Here is a 22,866-nt window from a genome sequence, read left to right on the forward strand (position 1 = left end):
CTATAGAAGCTAAATAAGAAAGTGAACCCAAAGAAAACACAGTTCCTTTCTGTTCAGCCTACTTCTCGTTCTCCTTGGGAAGAATTCAGGTCTGTGGAAAACAGCCAAAACACTGCTATGGAAACACCAAGTCCAAATAATGTGTAAGCATCTAAAGTGCTGAAAGCCACTTCTGTTACCCTCCATCAGCTGAGGGGTGGAGAGGATTCCCAGAGCTACAGGCACTTCCGGGGGGATTAGATGGCATACAAAAAAGCCCTGGCTAAGGACTTGGTTCCTTGTCTTACAGCTGCTACCACTACTCTCTAATCTTCACTGGGAGAAAATGTCTATCCAGTAAGTATCTCTAAGAGAACTTCTGTCATGAATTAGTGGCAGTAAATGGAGTATTTCAGGATGTTCAAGAGAGATAATATTAGGTAACAGCTTTCCTAAGTCCCTTGGGCCTGGCTGGAGTTACTTCTCCCTTCACTGACTGAATATGCGAAGTTTAAATGGTGGTGAGAGATCTGTATGAATTGCAATGCGCTTGGAAGGCAGTTGTGAACACTGAGATGAGTTTTATGTCTTGTCTTGTCATTTCCTAGCTGTATGTCTTTGGAAAATTACATATGCTTTTAAGCCTAAACTAATTAATTCTTAAAGGTTTTCAATTTCAGAAGTAATATATTAAGACTACTTACCCTACTGTAGTTTTGAGAGACTTAAATGTTCAAGTATAATATAAAATTCTTTTTATAAAGTGTCTAATAATAACTAATTGATAAACAGTAATTAAAATTAAGAGGTCTAGACAGGGCTGAAATTTAAGAAGTTATAAAACAGAAGCAAAGATAAGACAAAAGAAATAGGCACACACAAAACGTTACAGAACCTGAATCTCTTGTTCTAATTTTTGAAAGAGCTACAGCTCTTGAGGATTGGTGGAGACATGAGATGATAGGAAAAGCTAATAGCACAGTATGGTGAATAATAAAGGGTGGTGCATCTGACCCTGAGTGCTGATCTCATTCTGTGTGAATGAATGAGTTCATGAGAAGGTCAGAGATGCCTCAACTTGTGTGTTTCTAGGACAGGGTAGTTCTTGAGAACTTTGTGGGTATCACAATTCAGGAAGAGAAGTGAACACAGCAGGACTAGTTGATATGTCTTCAGAGGCAAGAAAAACTGCAGAAAGTAAGTTTAGGACCAATGCCGCAGTTAGGAAAAGTGAGGATATTCTCTTTGACATGAAAGGAAGGTCCTAAGCAGCATCCTATAAAACCCTAAGTAGACGGGGCTGCAGCCAAACTGGAAGGAGTCCTTAAAGCATCTTTCTCCAAGTACACTGTCTTTCACCTCCTAGAACTTTTTGAGAATAACCTAGGCTTCTTTATCTTTACCCCACATTTAGAATTGAACATCCTGCTGCTGGTTACAAGAAGTTATTCGAAACTGTGGAGGAACTGTCCTCGCCAGTAACAGCTCATGTTACAGGTGAGTCTCATCGTTATTGCCTTGTTCATTGTTTATTCTAAATTAGGGTCTTACTGTATTGCCTAGGTTCGTGTAAAAAAACATGACACCCTCTTGCTTTAGCCTCTGAGTACTGAATTTAGGTCACTACAGTTTGACTCTGCTGAAAGCTTTCATTTTTGTCAAGATCATTTCTCTCAGGTTTCGTGTTCACTCAGGTTTCCTAGTACTGGTTATATTTCCACAATACAGGGAAGGGATTATGGGACTCATTTGTTTTGTCTTCTTCTAAAATATTTACTAAATAAAAATACATCAAATAAACCTGAATACAAGTCTAGTGTGACTAGTGAGTTTTTATAAGCCCAAGACTTATTAATTCATGAAAAAGTCCATGAGGCAGGTAAGACAGTTCTTGCCACCAAACTTGACAAGCCTGAGTTTGGCTCCCAAAACCCACATCTAGGAAACCAACATGTTTTGGCACATGCCCATATGTATATAAACAAAGCGAATGATTAAAAAATTGAAAGGATCTGAACCTAAAAGAAAAATGAAAAGTAAGATGAAAACAAACAGATTTAAGACATCCAGGACTTTGAGAATTGCTTCTGATGCTGTCTTTTGGAACCTTGGGTATTAATATTAAGAATTTATTTCCTCTCCTTTACCTCCACTTGGCTTTCTCAATGTGGATATATGTTATTGAACTGAAATGCCTTGACAATAAAGACTATACCTTTGTCCTCTTCAATATTGCAGTGCCTGTTCAATGTCCTCCATACAGAAAATATCTTATGAGTGTCTGTCCAGAAAGGTCTTGAATGAGAGCCTAGTGACAAGAGTCTGAGAGTTTTACAGTGAAAGTTGGTGGTGTTATACCTGTTACATCAGAAGCACTTGCAGATGATAGTATTCTTATAATACTACTATTTCACCATCTGTGGTTCCTATCAGCAGCTTAAATATTTTTGGATGGACATCAGTTCCTTCTCTTTATTTTTTCATTATTATTTTATTTATTTACTTGTTTTACATACCAACCAGTTTCCCCTACCTTCTCTCTTCCCATTCCCTCTCCCCACCTCCTTTCTTTTTTTTTCTTTTTATTGTTTATTTATTAAAGATTTCTGCCTTCTCCCCGCCACCACCTCCCATTTCCCTCCCTCTCCCCCATCAAGTCCCCCTCCCTCATCATCCCTAAGAGTAATCCAGGTTCCCTGCCCTGTGGGAAGTCCAAGGACCACCCACCTCCATCCAGGTCTAGTAAGGTGAGCATGCAAACTGCCTAGGCTCCCACAAAGCCAGTACGTGCAGTAGGATAAAAAACCCATTGCCATTGTTCTTGAGTTCTCAGTAGTCCTCATTGTCCATTATGTTCAGCAAGTCCGGTTTTATCCCATGCTTTTTCAGACCCAGGCCAGCTGGCCTTGGTGAGTTCCTGATAGAACATCCCCATTGTCTCAGTGTGTGGGTGCACCCCTCGCCGTCCTAAGTTCCTTGCTCGTGCTCTGTCTCCTGCTCATGATTTGGACCTTGAGATTTCAGTCCGGTGCTCCAATGTGGGTCTTTGTCTCTGTCTCCTTTCATCGCCTAAATGTTTTTCTTTGGGTTCACCTTCTTAATTAGCTTCTCTAGGACCACGCATAATAGGCTCAACGTCCCCTATTCATGGCTAGAAACCAAATATGAGTGAGTACATCCCATGTTCCTCTTTTTGGGTCTGGCTCACCTCACTCAGGATAGTGTTTTCTATTTCCGTCCATTTGCCTGCAAAATTCAGGAAGTCATTGTTTTTTACTGCTGAGTAGTACTCTAATATGTATATATTCCATACTTTCTTCATCCATTCTTCCATTGAAGGGCATCTAGGTTGTTTCCAGGTTCTGGCTATTACAAACAATGCTGCTATGAACATAGTTGAGCATATACTTTTGTTGTATGATAGGGCATTTCTTGGGTATATTCCCAAGAGTTGTATTGCTGGGTCCAGGGGTAGGTGGATCCCGAAATTCCTGAGAAACCGCCACACTGTTTTCCAAAGTGGTTGCACAAGTTTGCATTCCCACCAGCAATGGATGAGTGTATCCCCACCTCCTTTCTACACCCCCTCATCCACTCCTCCTCTGTCTCCATTTAGAAGGGGTAAGGCCTCCCAAAGCATGGCATATCAAGCTGAGGCAGGACCAAACCCTTCCTCCTTGCATCAAGGCTGGGTAAGGCATTCTACCATACGGAACGATTCCAAAGAGCCAGCTCATGCATCAGGGCTAGAAAAGCTCATGCACAAAAGACCAAGCTACACAACTGTCACCCACATGCAGAGGGTCTAGGCTGGTCCCATGCCAAGTCCCTAGCTGTCGGTCCAGAGTCTGTGAGCTCCCACAAACTCAAGACATCTGTCTTTGTGTGTATCCCCATCATGATCTTGACACCCCACCCTTGCTCATATAATCCCTTCCTCTATTCAGTTGGACTTCTAAAACTCAGTCCAGTGCTTGGCTGTGAATCTCTGTGTCTGGTTCCATCAGTTACTGGATGAAGGCTCCTGTTTATCTTTCTGGGTCTGGGTTACCTCACTGAAGATGGTTTTTTCTAGTTCCATTCATTTGCCTGCAAATTTCATGATGCCATTATTCCCCCCATCCCACTGAGTAACAAATATTCCAGTGTAGATACCACATTTTCTTTATCCATGCCTCAGTTGAGGGACATCTATGCTATATGGCTCAGCCATTAAAAGCTAGGCTCACACCAAAAAAAATCCTTCACTTTATAAATGTCAACATTTATTTTGTGTGGATATTGTGAAGACTAAGAGGCAATTTAAGTAGATTGACTAACCCAGTATTAGACACCAAGTAGGCAACAGACAGCAATCACTGTTACCATTATCAACTCTCTCCGAAGACTCCATGTGACTCATCCAGGCCTTGTTGGGTGTAGTAGGGTGCTATGCGAAATGTCAGTGCTTAGGCAAATCTTTCTTTTCTTCCTGTCCTATAAAAGTCAACACTTCTCAGCTAGATGGTAGCACTGACAATATAACCCTAGTATCAAACACCAAGAATGTGCTTTCATTCAAAGCAAACATTGTTTTCTAAATTTTTGTTTGTTTGTTTTTTAAAAACAGGATTTCTCTGTGTAACAGTCCTAGCTATCCTGGAACTAGCTCTTGTGAACCAGGTTGGCCTCAAAATAACAGAGATCTGCCTTCCTCTGCCTGCAAGTACTAGAATTAAAGGCACCACCACCACCACCCAGCCTCTAATTTGTATCTAATGTCTGGTAGGCTATTAATCTTGATTTGTAGGCTTCAATACATTTGTTTGAAAAATAAAGATAAGGTAAGAATTAAGCAAACATGTGTTTTTCTGGAGGTAAGAGGACAGAGCAAGCCTCACCATGGAAGATGGAAGTCCCCAGTGAAATCCTGGGTGCCCCTCAATTTTCAAATAAACAAAGGCTTTTAGAGAGTATCCTGCATCTTAGTTCAGGCCCTAACACCTAGCTTTGTACCTTCTCTGCCACAGAGGATGAAGTTCATCAAACATGTTGATTTATACCCAAGAGAACTGAGAGTTTTAGATTTTAAAAACTCAGCATTCCTGTGGCTTCATTTAAAAGGTTTTTCTATGTGGGCATAGTGGTCTACAACTTTAATCTCAGTTTTCAGGACACAGAGGCAGATGAATCTGAGTTTGAGGGCAATTTGGTCTATAAACTGTGTATAGACCATCAAAGGTGCCTCAGTGAAACCCTGACTCAAAATTAAAAAGAAAAAAAAAGTTTTTCTATATCAACATACCTAATGAAAGTATTTTGATCCATGCTCCTAAAATCCCTCTATTTTTCAATCCACCAAATTGCATAAGAAAACCTGATGTTCTATCCAAGGGTAAGCTGACAAATGGACAGGCATCTAGGGAATCTGGTGAGTGTTACCACATGCTCTCTCATTTCACTGCAGGAAGAATTCCCCTCTGGCTCTCTGGCAGTCTCCTTCGATGTGGGCCAGGGCTCTTTGAAGTTGGATCTGAGCCCTTCTATCACCTGTTTGATGGACAAGCCCTTTTACACAAGTTTGACTTTAAGGAGGGCCACGTCACATACCATAGGAGGTAAATCAGCACTGTCCTCACCACAATAGATCCTATTTCAGTTTGCTCCTTGTGTGAACTTTCATCTTCCTGAACACCGAGCAGATCTCCAAACTCATTTATTTCTTATTTCTCCATGCTCTATGAAGGTTTGTGTAACAGCGAGGTCACCTAAGAATGCTAAAATGGGATAACTAGGGTGAAGAACTCAGAGTCAAACATGGCTCTTTTCAAATCCTGAATCCACCAGGCACTGCTTGTCTTCACTGATGACTTATGGAAGGAAATTGGCCTAAAATTCTTTCATTTGTCATCTGTAAAATGCAAGAAATGAATCTACTCAACACTGATGACTACATGAGTACTAAGAATGCAGTATTAAGAAAAGCTGCTATTAATTAGACTACTATTAATCTTGTTTCCTTTCATTTTTATCATCAGAAAGGTCTGAGAGGGTGGCTGGTGAGATAACTCTAAGGTAAACTTTGCATGCCACTAAGCTTGATCACCTGAGTTCAATTCTTGCATGGCAGTAGAAAAACTGACTCCAGCAAGTTGTCCTCTGAACTCTATATGAATTCAGTGGCACATGCACATGTCCTGCGTATATGTACACCACACACACAAACAAGTGTTTAAGGAAAAAGAAAGGGTGATACAAAGGAGGGAAGGGTCAAATATATCACAGAAACACCAGAGATAGATGGACCGGTACAGAGAAGAAACACACAGGGGGAGAGGAGAGACACAGAGAAAGAGAGACATAAAGTTTTTTTTTCCCCTTTGGTTTTTCGAGACACGGTTTCTCAACATAAACTTCTTTTTTTTTTTACAAGAGTTATTTACTAAAGGGCTAAAGCAAAGACTCAGTAGCTGCTCTGCCAAAGGATCCAGGATTCAATTCTCACACCATGGCTGCTGCAGTTCACAACTGTTTGATACTCAAAACCAAGAAATACTAATGACCTGTCTGGCCTCTGTGGTCAACAAGCACACATGTAGAACACATATATGCATGCAAGTCAAATTCAATGCACATAATAATATTAGTAATAAAATTTTTAATAAAAAGATCAACAATAAATAAATAGTTATTGCTAAAGTCAGCATTCTAAGAATCCCCCACATCAACACAGTCAATACCCGATTCCTATTTGAATGTTCAAGCCTGCTAGTGGTATGATCACTATGAATTTCAAGTGTTTTGAAGAGATGTCAAAGGAAGAGTAAGGGGAAACTGGAAATAGGATTTGAAATGTGACAAAAGAGAAATAGCGTCTGCCAAGCATAAATTTTTCTAGGAAAGCAAATTTGGAATTTAGACAAAGTTTTCATATATCTTCAAATGTACACTTTCATATACAATCCTCTTCATAAACACACAAAATCAGAATTTACTTTTCCCTCCATGTGATAAACCTTAAACAGCATTTGCCAGGTAGTCTGGGAAATAGCTCAGCAGATCTATTATCTGCTATATATCTGTGGGAGATATAAAATTCAATAATAACTGAGTTTTAAAGTATACCATGAATTCTGAAATTAAGAAACACAAGGTCAAAGGGATAATGAAAAGAATATAACCCAGCACGTTGTATCCTATAATGTGATGAGTTGTGTGTGTGAAGAACCCATGTGTCATAGTTTGTTTTCTATTTCTGTAATAAAAATCATGGCCAAAAGAAATAAAAGAAATAAATCCAAAAGGATTAATTTCATCTTACACTTTACAGTTTATCAATACAGAAAGCCAAGTCAGGAAGGATTGAGGAAATGGAGGGACCATGGAGAAATACTGCCTACTGGTTTGCATGTTCCTCTCTCTCTCTCTCTCTCTCTTTCTCTCAATATGTCTTTGGAAATTTTAGTTCATGTGTATGTTTGACTGCTTGTGCTACATTCATTCATTTTCTGCAGAAGCCAGAAGAGGGTGCCAGATCTTCTGAGAATGAAATTACAGACAGTTATGAGCCATCACACAGGTTTTGGGAATTGAATCCAAGTCCTCTGGAAGAGTAGCCAATGATTTTAATGGCTGAACCATCATTCCAGCCTTCAGCCTGCTTTTTTTGTTTGTTTGTTTTTGTTTTTGTTTTTGTTTTTGTTTTTCGAGACAGGGTTTCTCTGTAGCTTTGGTGCCCGTCCCGGAACTAGCTCTTGTAGACTAGGCTGGCCTCGAACTCCCAGAGATCCGCCTGCCTCTGCCTCCTGAGTGCTGGGATTAAAGGCGTGCGCCACCACCGCCCGGCCTTCAGCCTGCTTTCTTATACCACCTGCTCAGTTATGGTGCCAGTGTGAACTGGAATCTCTCATATCAATCATTAATTTAAAACTGACTGCCCCATGGATTTATATAGGAAATCTGGAGGTTTGGAGGAATATGGAGGCATCTTCTGAACTAAAGTTCCCTTTCCCCCCAAAGACTCTAGTTTATGTCACATTGATGAAAACTACTGATCACACTGTGTATGATATAAGACATTCACTTTGTCTAACTTTGACCACTGTTTCAATCACATATGTCAATCATTTAACTTTTGGCACCACAGTTTACCTATCAACCACAGATAGTTTTAGAAGACTCAATTTAAGCTCTTTCCTTTTATGGTCATTCCAATTAAAAAAGTTGATGATTCTCTCCATTCTTCTTGAGTTCCTGATTCCAATTTGATGAAAACACATTGAGTGACTCCCAGCTTCACCTGTCCTGCATGAATGTATCCTTTCTCCATTTCTCAACGTCCTCCAGATTCATCCGCACTGATGCTTATGTCCGGGCAATGACCGAGAAGAGGATTGTCATAACAGAATTTGGCACCTGTGCTTTCCCAGACCCCTGCAAGAATATATTTTCCAGGTTAATAAAACCAAACTGCACTTTATATCAACCTTTTTTATTCATGAAACCTAAAATTTAATAAACTAGAAAATCATTTGCTTCTGCAGGTTTTTTTCTTACTTTCGAGGAGTGGAGATTACTGACAATGCCCTTGTAAATATATACCCAGTGGGAGAAGATTACTATGCCTGTACAGAGACCAACTTTATCACAAAAGTTAACCCAGAGACCTTGGAGACAATTAAACAGGTAGGACATTGTGCTCAGAGAATATTGCTCAAGTACATAAAGTTGAGAACTTAGATTTAAAACATTAGGATAAATTCAAAAGAAAGAACATGAGACAGATTAATTTTCAACTTCTTCCTGGTCACCAACTGCTAGATATGTAACATATAAATGGTGATATTTCTTTCTTTTTTGTCTTTGTTTTTGTTTGTTTTGAGAGAGGGTTTATTTCTGGTTTTGGAACCTGTCTTGGAACTCACTTGGTAGACCAGGTTGGCTTTGAAATCATGAAGATCTGCCTGTCTCCGCCTCCTGAGTGCTGGGATTAAAGGTGTGCACCACCACGCCTGGCTAAAATTTCTTTCTTAACCTATGATATTTTAAATACATACATTTAAAACAACTAACATTCATTCATTTGTGACACAAAGTCTCTGAGACCTTTCCATGTATCAAAACTTCTGTAAGATACAGGGATATATCAATGAGTAGCACAGCACTGTCTTTGACCCATAAGATATAAACAGCAGTATTCAAAAACTAGCTATTAATGTTGAAAACCTGCCGTTGATAGTTCTAAACAATTACATTGCACCAATTTGTCCCTTGTAGATACCTCTTATTATAGATAAAGCTGTATTTTAAATGGAATAGCATTAATCAAAATATTAGAAAATGATATATTTTACTGATGACTTATACAATATTCTTTAGTATTTCTTAAAATAGACACACAGTCTCAACCAATATGTATTAACACATTTTTCAAGATTTTGTTCTTGTCTTTAGTAAGCTTAACCTCTAGATGAGGAAATCAAAGAAGAACCCAATAGCAGGATTCAGAATGTAGTGAATCTTTTAAGAAAATATAAACCTAAGGAAAGAAGATACAAAAGTATGTCTCAAGGAATTTGTTTAGGGTAGAGAAAACAGGTAGCTTCAGTGAATTTGGTCAAAGAGCATTTAGAGTGAGAGTTGCATTATCAAAGGCACAGAGATGGAGAAATAAGGGACCTTTTTTCATAAACTGAAAATAATCTTTTTAGACTAGATGTGCAGTAGTTCTCTGTGGAAGCTTTGGGCAGGAGATGACTCTTAACTGAAGGGCTGTCCCACATGTTACAGAGGCTTGATGGTCCTGATCTTGTCCACTAAATACCAGAAATGTCCTTGATCACTATGCAATTCAAAAATGGTTCAGATATTTTAAAGTAGGGGTCAATCTTTAAACTGAAACTAGTCATCTAGAAGTGTAAGTAGTTTCAAAGGGAGCAATGGTACACAATTGCATAAATCTGAAAGCTTAAATAATTGGCTAGAAAATTGAAAGAAACTGTTTTCCTGATGGAAAGTTACTGAAAGTCTTTGCTCATAGAAATTATATAAGCATTTATACTTTAAGGTGTTTACTTAGAAATGGGAGTACAAAGGAGATAGGGCTATCTAGGAGATCAATCATGGAATTCAGAACTATAAATAACATTAATGTGATGTTATTTTCAAAGAGATAAAAGGAAGGAGCTTGGATATTCTGGCATTAGTTAATTGACCTCAACCTCAATAATAAACCCAGTGCCCTTTTTCACATAGTTTACAGCTGAAGCTGACAGGGCAGCTAACATCCATGTTTTATTGCACAGGTTGATCTTTGCAACTATGTCTCAGTCAATGGCGCCACTGCTCATCCACATATTGAAAGTGATGGAACTGTTTACAATATTGGCAATTGCTTTGGAAAAAATTTTTCAGTTGCCTACAACATTATTAAGATCCCTCCACTGCAAGCAAGTGAGTCTGTTATCAAAAGTGCTGGAAATAGAGGATATAGATTATAGTATCAGAATTATTCTCAGGCTTGATAAGACTTCTCTCATTCCTATCCTACCAGATGACTAATGTCCAGAGGCAAGACAATAAACAATGGTGACTTCAAAATCCAGAAATCAAGGGGCTAAGTTCTGTTTTACAATGTTTCAAGGCCTAGTGCATTTATATTTAAATATTATTTAAATTTATATTTAGCAAACATTTATTGAGAACTTATTCATATGCCAAGCAAAATATTGAATTCCTATTTGGGTAGACTGAGAAATTTTGGAATGAGGACCTTGCCATGATTTAAGAAGTCATTTATATTATTTTCTCATGCATGAACTTTAGCATGCATAGTATTTATTGAACAGAACTTCATATTGGACAGAACTGTTGATATCACTCATCCATGCTGTACTTTTAAGGAACTTTACAGTACTATGAGGGAGTTTTGGCTACACTAAAGCACTGCTTTACTTCCCTGGGCTTAAACCTGACTTCCACTTGTTCTAAGATGTAACTGTATAGTACTCTTCCCTGTGTGTTTTTTCAAATTTGCTGCTATTTGGATTTTCCTAGGTTAGGGCATCTTCACAATGATGGGAACTCAGCAGAACATAGACAGAACTGAGAAATGAGATGAGCCTGTTAAAGATGAGCAGTTTGGTGCTTCCAGGGTGGGGGTAGCTTCGCCTCCCTGAAAGAGACACTGTTTCTGACTGTAAATGAAAGGCTGAAGGAAAAGAGCCTATTAAAGGGAGGATATCAGGGCCAGAAAAAAGAGGAAGGCCTGAGAGAAGAGAACCCCTAAGAGCCTATAAAAACTCAAAGTGGAGTTGGCCTCTGGAGTTTCTCCTATGTCCTCAACAGGAGCAGTTTGTTAAACCCCAGTTTGGGGTGTTTGTTCTTTAATGTCCATCTATAACTCACTTTCATTCCGTCAGATTGTACCTAAAGTTTGTTACTATCTGTACAGAACCCTCAGCTGCCACTTTCCTGTCTTCTGTCTGAGTTCTTTAGCTGATAGCATGTTAATTCTTTAGCTGATAGCATGTTAATTCTTTAGCTGATAGCATGTTAATTCTTTAGCTGATAGCATGTTAATTCTTTAGCTGATAGCATGTTAATTCTTTAGCTGATAGCATGTTAATTCTTTAGCTGATAGCATGTTAATTCTTTAGCTGATAGCATGTTAATTCTTTAGCTGATAGCATGTTAATTCTTTAGCTGATAGCATGTTAATTCTTTAGCTGATAGCATGTTAATTCTTTAGCTGATAGCATGTTAATTCTTTAGCTGATAGCATGTTAATTCTTTAGCTGATAGCATGTTAATTCTTTAGCTGATAGCATGTTAATTCTTTAGCTGATAGCATGTTAATTCTTTAGCTGATGATAGCATGTTAATTCTTTAGCTGATAGCATGTTAATTCTTTAGCTGATAGCATGTTAATGGCTCCTCTTATGCAACTGTCACTTCACTTTCCTGAGTGAGGCTCCTTTCTAAGACGTACAAATTTTTGTTCTTACCCCAGAACGTGCTTAGCAGAACCCTTAGGTAACCACCACTCACCCAAGAACCCCTTAATAACATGAAATTCCACTAAGATATCCCAGTGACTGAGAAGATGAAAACACGTTCTGAAAAAAAATTGAAAATACACCTGGAAATGCACTTTTTGCTTGTATAAACTGTTTAATATGCTTTATATGAAGGAAAAGAAAATGAGGAGGAGAATTTTTATGATAATTATGATGATCAAAAGCCTTTAAAACCACTTTATTTCAGACAAGGAAGATCCAATAAACAAGTCAGAGATCATTGTGCAGTTCCCCTGCAGTGATCGGTTCAAACCATCTTACGTACACAGGTAATTTGAAGAAAAGCTCACATGTAAAGATCTCATTGGTCTACCTGATCAAGACAGTTCCTTGTAGAAAAAAAAGTTTAAAACTAATTGATTTCATGTAAACATTATAGACCTGAATAACTAAATATACCTTGTGTAGACCTATTTCTTAGTAACCAAGAACTAGCCTGCCTATTCACAAACACATTTGTCTTTCTGAACAGTTTTGGTCTGACTCCCAACTATATCGTTTTTGTGGAGACTCCGGTCAAAATTAATCTTTTCAAGTTCCTCTCTTCATGGAGTCTTTGGGGAGCCAACTACATGGATTGTTTTGAGTCCAATGAAAGCATGGGGGTATGTCTGATTAATTTATTTGTTTGTTAAGTTGTGATACTGAGAAAAGTATTTTATATTTTTTTCCTTTATAAATTTATCAAAACATTTTCCTACCTTTCCAGGTTTGGCTTCATGTTGCTGACAAAAAAAGAAGAAAATACCTCAATAATAAATACAGGACCTCTCCTTTCAATCTTTTTCATCATATCAATACTTACGAAGACAATGGGTTTCTGATTGTGGACCTTTGCTGCTGGAAAGGGTAAGAAAATATGTTGGATAAATGTCCCATCTCCAATTTCTTCTGGAAACAAAGAGCTTGAATAGAGGTGGGGGTCCTTATCCCTTATTGTGAATATATAAAAAAGAAATGGTATAAAATAGTAAAAAGTGTAATTGATAGTAATCAGAGAGTTTAGAAAATCAGAAATAGACTGGCCATCAGAACTATAGTTAATAATGAAAACCAACTGGATCTGAAGCAGACCTGAAAATAGAAGGTTCTGAGACTCTAAAAGCAACTTTAAATTTCGTAAGTTCTGTAAGGTTTTTTGAATCCTCCCTCATTCTGAATAAGAGAAGCACACAAGCTGTTCTCTGGCTAGTCATTAAAAATACATTGATTCCTAAGGACACAGAGTGGAGGCAGTGAAGCAGAACAAAGAATATATAAAACTGCTGTTATGGCAACATATTCATGAGGCAGACTCTTCATTTTCCCCTCAATGAGTAGGAAGAGGAAATGGTTATGAGATTCTTTTTGTCAATAGCAGTCTTGGTTGTGGCCTAAAGAACTAGCCATGTGTGCTTTCAAAGTCATGAATCATCTCTAAAATTGTTTTTAATTGGTTAGGTGTAATGGTGCATGCTTTAAATTCCAGTGTTTGAGAGGAAGAGGCAGGAATATCTTAAGTTCAAGGCCAGCCTGTGCTACATTAGACCCTGCTTCAAAACAAAACAAATTATTTGTAATTGTGTTCATGTTTGAATTCTTGTTTTCACAGGTTTGAATTTGTTTATAATTACTTATATTTAGCCAATTTACGTGAGAACTGGGAAGAAGTGAAAAGAAATGCCATGAAGGCTCCTCAGCCTGAAGTCAGGAGATATGTACTTCCTTTGACAATTGACAAGGTTACTTCCTTACAATTGTGATTCATCTCTCTTGGAAACTGTCATGTCTATTCATAATCTTGACATTTCAAATCTGGAAGGAACTTTAAAAATACTAACTAAATGTCTTATTTTACAAAATGAAGAAACTGAAACTGAAAAAAATGCTATGATTTAGAAAAGATAATTTCCACAGAACCCAGATGAGATGTAGTTTTCTTGATTCTAATTTCATGGCTTTTTCAATCACAAAATCCCTTTGAAAGCATATTTAATGACTATAGATCCAGTGACTCCTAGCATCCTTTGGCAGTTGTATAAATTTTCTAAATAATTTTAAATTATGGTGATGTAAAAGATCAGAGAGCATTCTTGCAAGGACTTGGTTAATTTATAAAGGAATTTGGTATTTTATAAATCTGAAGATGACATCAGACAACAAAAATAACCAATAATATTATTGATTATTATGGAGGTATTCAGAATATCCCTCTGGAAGTTTGGTAAATGAAATAAATGCAGTAGGCATACTGGCAAGAGAAATAGCATTAAAATTTGTTAATATATAAATAAGAAACTTTAAAAAACATGAAACTGAAAGTTGAGTCTTAAATACTCTCTTGATAAGGTAAAAGAAAGTTGTGATCCATGAACACTATAGAGAAGGGGTGATTTTCAGAAAAAAAAAATAACCTAGAGAGCAGACAGTCTCTGAAACAAATGTCCTCTGGGATGCAGACATGTTTTCTTCTGCAATGTGAGTTTAATCTTCCTTTGGAAATGAAAAGTTTGAAGGTAACTATGAGACTCTACTTAAGTATACTAGGTGACTTCTAGGAAAGTCCACTCTGAACCTGCTGTTACTCATCTATGAAATACTGTAGGAATCAGTGGGTCTATACTACTATTAAGAAAGTATGCTTTTAAAGAAACTTAGTGCTGAAAGAATGGCAAACTTAGAGTCAGAAAACACAGTTCTCATGAATGTCTGAAGAACTGGTTTTCTGAACCGCCACACAACCATCTCTTTATTTCTACATGTTGGTCTCTCTCTTCAGTATTTCAGAATAATACCAACAACATCCATAACTTTTAGTGAGATAGAAATATACGTCAAAACCAAGAAAAATATCATTTTTTCTCATGTAAACACATGAACACATAACATACTCTCTTTGTCTGTGTGCTTACCTATTTGGACAAAGATATTGAGGCAATTACATTGAACAAAAGACTTAAATCAGATAAAGCAAAGCAAATGCAGCTAAGAAGGTGACTGTCTTGCCTTTAAGCATATCGGCAAACTGCAAAAGAATGATAGTTGGGTGAAATTGGGCTCTGCAGATGGGGGAAAAAAGACTTCTATAAAGGCAAAGAGTTCCAAAAATAAAAATGCAAATGGAACTTAACAAAGATGCGTAACTGAGTTCCTGGAATGCCTCATGGTGAGCAGAGAAGATGCTGGAAAAATGGATTGGAGTGAGACTATACAGGGGCTTTCTTTATCAGACTCTGGATAGCATATAATTGGTAAGGGCTCACTGAGGAAGTTTAAGTGTATAGGGTGTATGTATGACATGGTTCCCTCTAGCACAGTGGCATGAAGAACAGATTGAGTAGGTGACAGTCTAAATCTAAAATTCCTTTTAGAATATAAATGATCCTTTGCAATTTTAATTCACTCCATTCTCTAGCTGTACCTTTCATATTTTAATATTACATGCCCTACTTATATAAATTTCCTTCCATTGAACACATCACTTGCTATCCTTTATTACCCTGAAAATTTCACTTTTCGTTTTCACTCAATTTATCTGTCACGGTCAATGATTTTGTACAACTTTATAGGTAATAATTTCCTTACCTGTTTATCAGACTTGTCAAAAATCACATCATAGTTCAATTAGATTATCTATCCTCTCTATATTTGTACCTCTTCATCTAAATTTAAGTGCTGTGAACACACAGTCATGCTAATTGCTTCAGCTTTAAATGTCTGACCACAAATCTTACTATTTCATTTCCTAACTTCACATATTGTCTTACTTTGCTAGTTAAATATTCCCCCTCCTCTCCTCACTTTTATACTTTCCATACCACTTTCATGTATAATATTGATGCTTTCTCTTTATCTGAAACATTGAAGTAATCAGAAAAGAATCACATCACCTGCCAGCGTCTGTACCTATATCCTGAATATCTATCTTTCTAACCAGAGCTAATCTTTCCCATCCTTGTAGTAGATGCATCACTCCAGCAATTCTCCCCCTCCCTCCCTCCATCTCAGGTCATCCTTCTCTACTATTTTAATGTTTCATAATTAATAAACATAATATCCTCACTAGGACCTCTCAACATATTTTGCCTCAATAAACTATCACTACACCTTCCTTTTCTGGTAGGCCCTATCACTCAGCTTTTGATCCCATACTGTCTTTTAGTATCTCCACTGTTTAGATATATTATTTTAAAGTACCCTTCATAACATCTCTCCCGGTTTATGAATCTCAAGGTTCAAGTTATCAACCACCACCTCCACTTTTCCTTTAATATTCAGAAACAAAACCTGAATTTTTTTATCTCCCGCACCCACCAAAAAGTACACTCACCTGTAACAATTTCAAGCATTCTGGGTCAATTACCAACCTTTAATTGTTTAGATTAGATACCATGGTGCAGGGTTACTGCCTCTCTCACTTTCAAACTCCATTCACCAGGAAACTGTCAACTCCCATCTACCTTGTCTCAATGTTACCAGCCTAGCTAGAATTGTTTTCTCTAGATTGGATTTCTATAAAACAAACTGGTTTTGCTGAGTCCAATCTTTCATTACTATCCACATTCACAAAACAAATACCCAAGTATAGACTCAACAAAGCAATCAGAGGGATTTCTTTAAGAATAAATCACAGTGTGTTCCTTATCTACACAAAACCCTCTGTAGCTTCCCCTCATTTATCCACAGTGAGAGCCCAGGTCCTCACTATAACCCATGTGCCTTACACAATCTAAACCTACTAGCTCCCCACAAACTCTCCTAAATACCACCACACATCTTTAGTGCTTCTGGAACATATTCATCATATTTTTCCCAAGATTTTGACAATTTTTGTTTTGTCTTGGGGGATTGTTTTGTTTTGTTTTTTCTCCCTGCTTGAATACATTGCAGGTTTCCTCATCTAAGAGTTTTGTGTCAAATGCCACTTTTACAAAGAGGCCTACTCAGATCACCTATTAAAATTTCAACCCACAAATCCTTCACACATTGAGTCCCTCTTTTATTTTTTGTTCCTACAATTGTGCTATACTGTATACTTTACTAAATATATTTGTTAATCTCCAAATAGAACATAAGCTTCACTGCCCCTGTGAAATTCCCCTCAATACCTAGAAGAAAGTGAAAATTTGATCCAGAAGTATTTTCCACTGTTTTCATGCAATCATCTAAAAAGTTGTGTGCATGTTTATGCATACTACTACATGCATATGTGAACAAATAAATGTCTTTTTTTAATTTGACAATTTGACTACATGTCATTTTTATATATCCTAGCTAGAAGGTAGTAACTGTCTTGAGCAGTTGACATATTCTTTGTTCTTCAAAACATCTTCTGACCAAGCAGATGGTTTAAGACTAAGGTGGAGGCACACCCTAGCTCTGTTCCTTAGCCATGGTGCTTCATCTAAGGTACAATTTTCTCATGTGTGAAATGGGGGAAAGACAGGAACTTACCTGCTGTGAGGGCTAAATGTATATGATCCACGCCAAATGCATTGCACAGTGTCTGGCATCTAAATAAAAACTACTGATACTGTTCTCTTAACATTTTCATGGTGAAATAGCAGTGTTCTGCATTCATATCAGTGATAAAAGGAGATGTCAGAGACTATTTGGCTGTTGTTCCAGTCCCCTTTGATAGTGCATGGTGGATGTGATTATGATAATTCTGTGTATAATGTCATCTCTTCCCTATTGCCTTTCTTTACTATTGTTTTTTTCCTTCATGTTCTCAGTACCATTTTCTTTTTCACTCAGTTTGGCTTTACCATTGTACATGTAGGTTCTTCTTTATTTATATTAAAATATTTTATTAGTTTAATACACTTAATTAAAAAAGAAAAAAGGACTTATTTATTTATTTATTTATTAAAAATTTCCACCTCCTCCCATTTCCCTCCCAATCCCCCCACTCCCTCTCCCTTTCCCTCTCCAGTCCTAAGAGCAGTCAGGGTTTCCTGCCCTGTGGGAAGTCCAAGGTCCTCCTCCCTCCATCCAGGTCTAGGAAAGTGAGCATCCAAGCAGACTAGTCTCCCACAAGGCCAGTCCATGCAGTAGAATCAAAACTCAGTGCCATTGTCCTTGGCTTCTCAGCCCGCCCTCATTGTCAGCCACATTCAGAGAGTTCAGTTTGAACACATGCTCCATCAGTCCCAGTCCAGCTGGCCTTGGTGAGCTCCCATTAGATCAGTCCCACCGTCTCAGTGGGTGGACGCACCCCTTGCAGTCCTGACTTCCTTGCTCATGTTCTCCCTCCTTCTGCTCCTCATTTGGACCATGGGAGAGTTACACGTAGGTTCTTTTCAGTCTCTCATTAATTACTCTTTTCCCCACTCTTCCCCTGCATGGAGCTCTGTCACATTTCCCGAACTTTTTGAGTCTTCAGAAACTTTGAATGGGTAGAAGCAGGAAACCATCTCAATGCTTCCAGGCTGTGTCTTTAGTCCCATAGTCTGGCTTTCTCTGTTTGGGTCCCAGTCTTACCATGGTTCAAAACTTCTGCTTCTCACTGTCATCAGGACAATCTTCCAGTCATACCTGCTTTCTCACAAGTACCTAGCATGCTGATTAATTCTATACCACTTTTACTCCCTGAAAAGTCCTTATTTCTTCCTGAGTTTTAAAGTCCTGTTCTTGTTTTAATCTGAAGTCAAACTTCAAGTTCAGACTGTTCTTAGGCCTTGTATTTTGACTCCTTAAAACAGACAGAACATTTCCTACACACACTTGACATGGACATACTCACTGTCTTATGTTCTGAGCCCTCTGTAATGCCCTGTTCTTCCTACCCACAAGCAAGTGCTACATATGTTCTCCTTTATCCTACAGCATTACAAAAGCCCTGGATTTCTGGGCAATGGTGGCACATTCCTTTAATCCCAGCACTTGGGAGGCAGAGGTAGGAGGATCTCTGTGAGTATGAGGACAGTCTGGTCTACAGAGCAAGTTCCTGGACAGGCTCTAAAGCTACACAGAGAAACTTGGTCTCAAAAAACAATGAAAAAGTCCCAGATTATAATGCTTTTATGTGCTTTCCCAAAATCTACATTCACATGTCACATGGGCCATTTCAGCCCTTCTTATAGCTCTCTCCCCAAACCTAATATAATCCATGATCTATAGGAGATGCTCAATAAGTACTTAGGAAGTAACCAAATGACCACATTTTTGGTCAATTGCATTTGTAGCAGAGAAATTGTAGACAATTGGAGAATCCTTAAATATCCCTTTTCTTCCTAGCACCTAGTATGGTGCCTAGCACACACACAAGTAAATAAATGGTTAAGAAACCTATTTGCCTCACTGATTGGCTACATAGAAGAATGAAGTTTCAGGACAGGAAAGTGCCATGTGCTACCTTTTCTGAAGTATAAGATAATTATCCAGAATTTTAAACTAATTAATATGACTGTCACATTCAAGTAGAGGTTGACATTATTTCTAAACAATGTGTTTCCAGTGAATCACTTATAACCTGCCAATATGCCATCTGAGAGACTTTCTAGTCTGATACAGTAGCCAGCCTCCTAGTCTGCTTTTTGTTTTGTTGTTCCTCCCTGTATGGTGACCTCTGAAAAGAGGAGGTGAAATTTGAGAAGTCTGCATTTACAGATGGTTGGATTTCCTTCCCTGATCACTGAGGTCTCTATTATCTTCTTCCTAAGGCTAACACAGGCAAGAATTTAGTCACACTTGCCCATACAACTGCCACAGCCATTTTGTGCAGTGATGAGACCATCTGGCTGGAACCTGAGGTTCTCTTTTCAGGGCCCCGTCAAGGTAAGCTGATCTAAAGAAAACATTACAAAACGAAGGTGTCCTACTTAAAGAGACTGAGTTTTCCTATGTCTGTGTTTTGTTTTGAAGCCTTTGAATTTCCCCAAATAAATTATCGGAAATATGGGGGGAAACCTTACACCTATGCATATGGACTTGGGCTGAATCACTTTGTTCCAGACAAGGTAATGAAGCACCTTAGTAACACCCAATAGAACTTTGAGTCATGTACTAGTCAACTAAAGTCACTCATAAACTAACCAATTGCTTTTTCTTGGGCACAAACAGCTCTGTAAGATGAATGTCAAAACTAAAGAAATCTGGATATGGCAAGAGCCGGATTCTTACCCATCTGAACCCATCTTTGTTTGTCATCCAGATGCACTGGAAGAAGATGATGGTAATGAAAGCAACACACATGTCTGAACTTCCCTTTGTGCTGTAACTCTGTGTGTTTGATATTAGGAAAGGGGTTAGGCTGATTATTCCCTAATTTTCAAAACTGATTGGCGGGGGCTGGAGAGATGGCTCAGCGGTTAAGAGCATTGCCTGCTCTTCCAAAGGTCCTGAGTTCAATTCCCAGCAACCACATGGTGGCTCACAACCATCTGTAATGAGATCTGGTGCCCTCTTCTGGCCTGCAGACATACAGACAGAATATTGTACACACAATAAATAAATATTAAAAAAAAAACTGATTGTCAAACTGTGAATTGTACAACACTCAAAAATTGAAATTTCATCTGTGGTCAGGTCTTATTGATTGCTAATAGTAAAAAACAAATAAGCAAACAAAAACAACCGCAGCAAAACATCTTTTGTGTCATACTGGAACTCTGAATGGAAAGGATGAGAAAACAGTGTGACAGCAATAATTCTAGGTATTTGCTTTTCCTGACCAAAATATATTTCTGACAAAGTAGTAGAGTTATAGAAGACAAATAGAATATTCTACCAGATCAATAAATGCATAGCTCTGGAACTCAATTAGTTTTGTTTGTTTCTTTGTTTTAGAAAGTTTGGGCTAAGAAAGAATTCAGAGCCTCAGTATATACTGAGCAACTGTAATACATATCCACAAGTCTCAGTTAAGCATTAATGCTAGAAAACATGGAGAGCTAGGTCAGTGACTCAGAACATTGACTGCTCTTGTGAAAATTGGGGGCAACTCCAATTGCCTACATTATAGCTGACAACCAGCTATAATTCTGGTTTTCCAGTATCCTCTTCTGGCCTCTATGAGCACCATACATATAGATAGGTCCACAGACATTTATGCAGGTAAAACACTCATACACATAAAAATAAGATAACTTTTAAAATTAATGCAAATACAGGAAAATACATTATACTCTACAAGATTAATATATTAAAATATAAAAAAGTATAGAAGAATGAAATAATTATGGGGTCATTTTCTGGTAAATAGTTTGTACATTCATACTGCTCATTCTAAAGTATAAAAGGTATGCTTTTATTTTGTCTGGAAGAAGTAAACTTACATATAGGTCTTGAAAATTATAACTAAAACACACCCTTTTGCTTTAAAATTTTAAAGCATGCACTTTGTCATAACTTTTTGTAGTAAATAGAACAAAGACTATAGCATTATGTTAAAGATAAAAACATAGATCCATTAACTTAGTCAACATTAGTGAGTTTCTACTTTGATCTAATAATTGTAGTAAGATGCTGTGGTTGCAGCTGTAAGAGAAAAAGACAAGATCATTCCCTTTCTGGAGTGGTCCTAGTCTAGGAAGGAACAGTTTAGAGAACTCTTTCAAGTGGTCACACAGCCAGGTAATTGAAGAGCCAGAACAAGCTAAGTCACATAGTTTTCTATATTTGATAATGTAATACCACCTTACTATCTACATAATTTTAATGACAGATAATCTTAAGACCTGATTTCAAAATTTCAAAACTGCCTTAATTAACAGGTGTGGTTCTGAGCGTGGTGGTGAGTCCTGGAGCAGGACAAAAGCCTGCATACCTCCTGATTCTGAATGCCAAAGACTTCAGTGAAGTTGCCAGGGCTGAAGTGGAAACTAATATCCCTGTTACCTTCCATGGACTGTTCAAAAGATCATGAACATATTCCAGGTCAGCAAAAATGACTGTGGGGTAAAGTCACTTCTTGCCAGGCAAAAATCTGAGTTCAATCTCTGGAGTCTACATAGTAAAATGACAGAACTTATTCCTGAAATCTGTCCTTTGACCTCTACACACACACACACACACACACACACACACCATGGCATGTACATTTCCATAGGCAATAAATAAATGTAAATTTTAATTAAAAAATAAAAACATCAACATGTTCTAGCAAGACATGTTTCTAATGACAAAACCAAGGTCATCTAGCTTGCAATCTATCATCAAATTCTGCTCTAGCTTGAGATCTACCATGGTTTTAGGTTGAAAGTATATATGATTTTTCAGTGTTTTTCAGAAATTACTTAGTTAAGCAAGTATTTCTTTAAAAATTAATTGCTTATTTATAAGATGATACATTTTCTGTGAGATAGACATAAACTGAAAAATTATTTGAAGCATTTAGTAATCAGGTAAGAAAAATGTAAACTTTTAAAGCTGCCTATTCTATAATAACAGAATTGCCTTTAGAACACTATCTGCCTACATATTTCACATTATTGTCTAATATTTAAGAATCAAAATCTTGTATACTTGATTTGTATGTAGCATTGCTCAGTCAAGGAAGAGAAAGTATACTTACTGTCAAAATAAACATTTTTCTTAGAACTGGGAATGTCATTCAGAACTACATAGCAATTATTGTGTGTATGTGTGTGTGTGTGTGTGTGTGTGTAATTGCTAAAGAATTTTCAAACTCATCAACTTTAACTTTCTTATTCTATAAGTTAATACTTTATTTTATTCTATTTAATGTAATCAACATTTATATCTGATTTTTCAATCAGAAAACCTGTGTATAACTGACTGAGGACCCCATCAAATAATGTCTCAAAAATTAAGTTAACTATTAAAGGCTTATGTCATTAATAAAAGTAGGTATGATAGTGTATTAAGGTTCTCTGAAGAAATAAATTTA

The 22,866-nt window shown here is 37.5% G+C and overlaps 1 protein-coding gene across 2 annotated transcripts; it reads left to right on the plus strand.

Moving 5' to 3' along the window:
• Positions 1 to 325: 325 nt before the first annotated feature.
• Rpe65 (retinoid isomerohydrolase RPE65) lies at positions 326 to 21,882 on the plus strand. 2 transcript variants are annotated; one of them, XM_057793787.1, is made up of 14 exons: positions 326 to 336; positions 1,394 to 1,476; positions 5,426 to 5,576; positions 8,305 to 8,412; positions 8,502 to 8,643; positions 10,263 to 10,410; positions 12,223 to 12,304; positions 12,508 to 12,640; positions 12,745 to 12,884; positions 13,627 to 13,756; positions 19,679 to 19,793; positions 19,881 to 19,975; positions 20,079 to 20,190; positions 21,731 to 21,882. In XM_057793787.1, exons 1-14 carry the CDS (start codon positions 326 to 328, stop codon positions 21,880 to 21,882), a joined length of 1,602 nt encoding a protein of 533 aa, XP_057649770.1. The 2 variants fall into 2 exon arrangements, with proteins under 2 accessions (XP_057649770.1, XP_057649771.1); XM_057793788.1 differs by lacking the exon at positions 8,305 to 8,412.
• Positions 21,883 to 22,866: the final 984 nt, after the last annotated feature.

Source organism: Chionomys nivalis, chromosome 18 (assembly GCF_950005125.1).
Source record: "Chionomys nivalis chromosome 18, mChiNiv1.1, whole genome shotgun sequence".
NCBI classification, from domain to species: Eukaryota; Metazoa; Chordata; class Mammalia; order Rodentia; family Cricetidae; genus Chionomys; species Chionomys nivalis.

Bases quoted from the DNA above. Each gene is read 5' to 3' on its own strand.
- Rpe65 (XM_057793787.1), top strand. The intron at 5,577-8,304 runs GTAAATCAGCAC...AACGTCCTCCAG, and splicing joins CACGTCACATACCATAGGAG to ATTCATCCGCACTGATGCTT. The intron at 13,757-19,678 runs GTTACTTCCTTA...CTTCTTCCTAAG, and splicing joins TTCCTTTGACAATTGACAAG to GCTAACACAGGCAAGAATTT.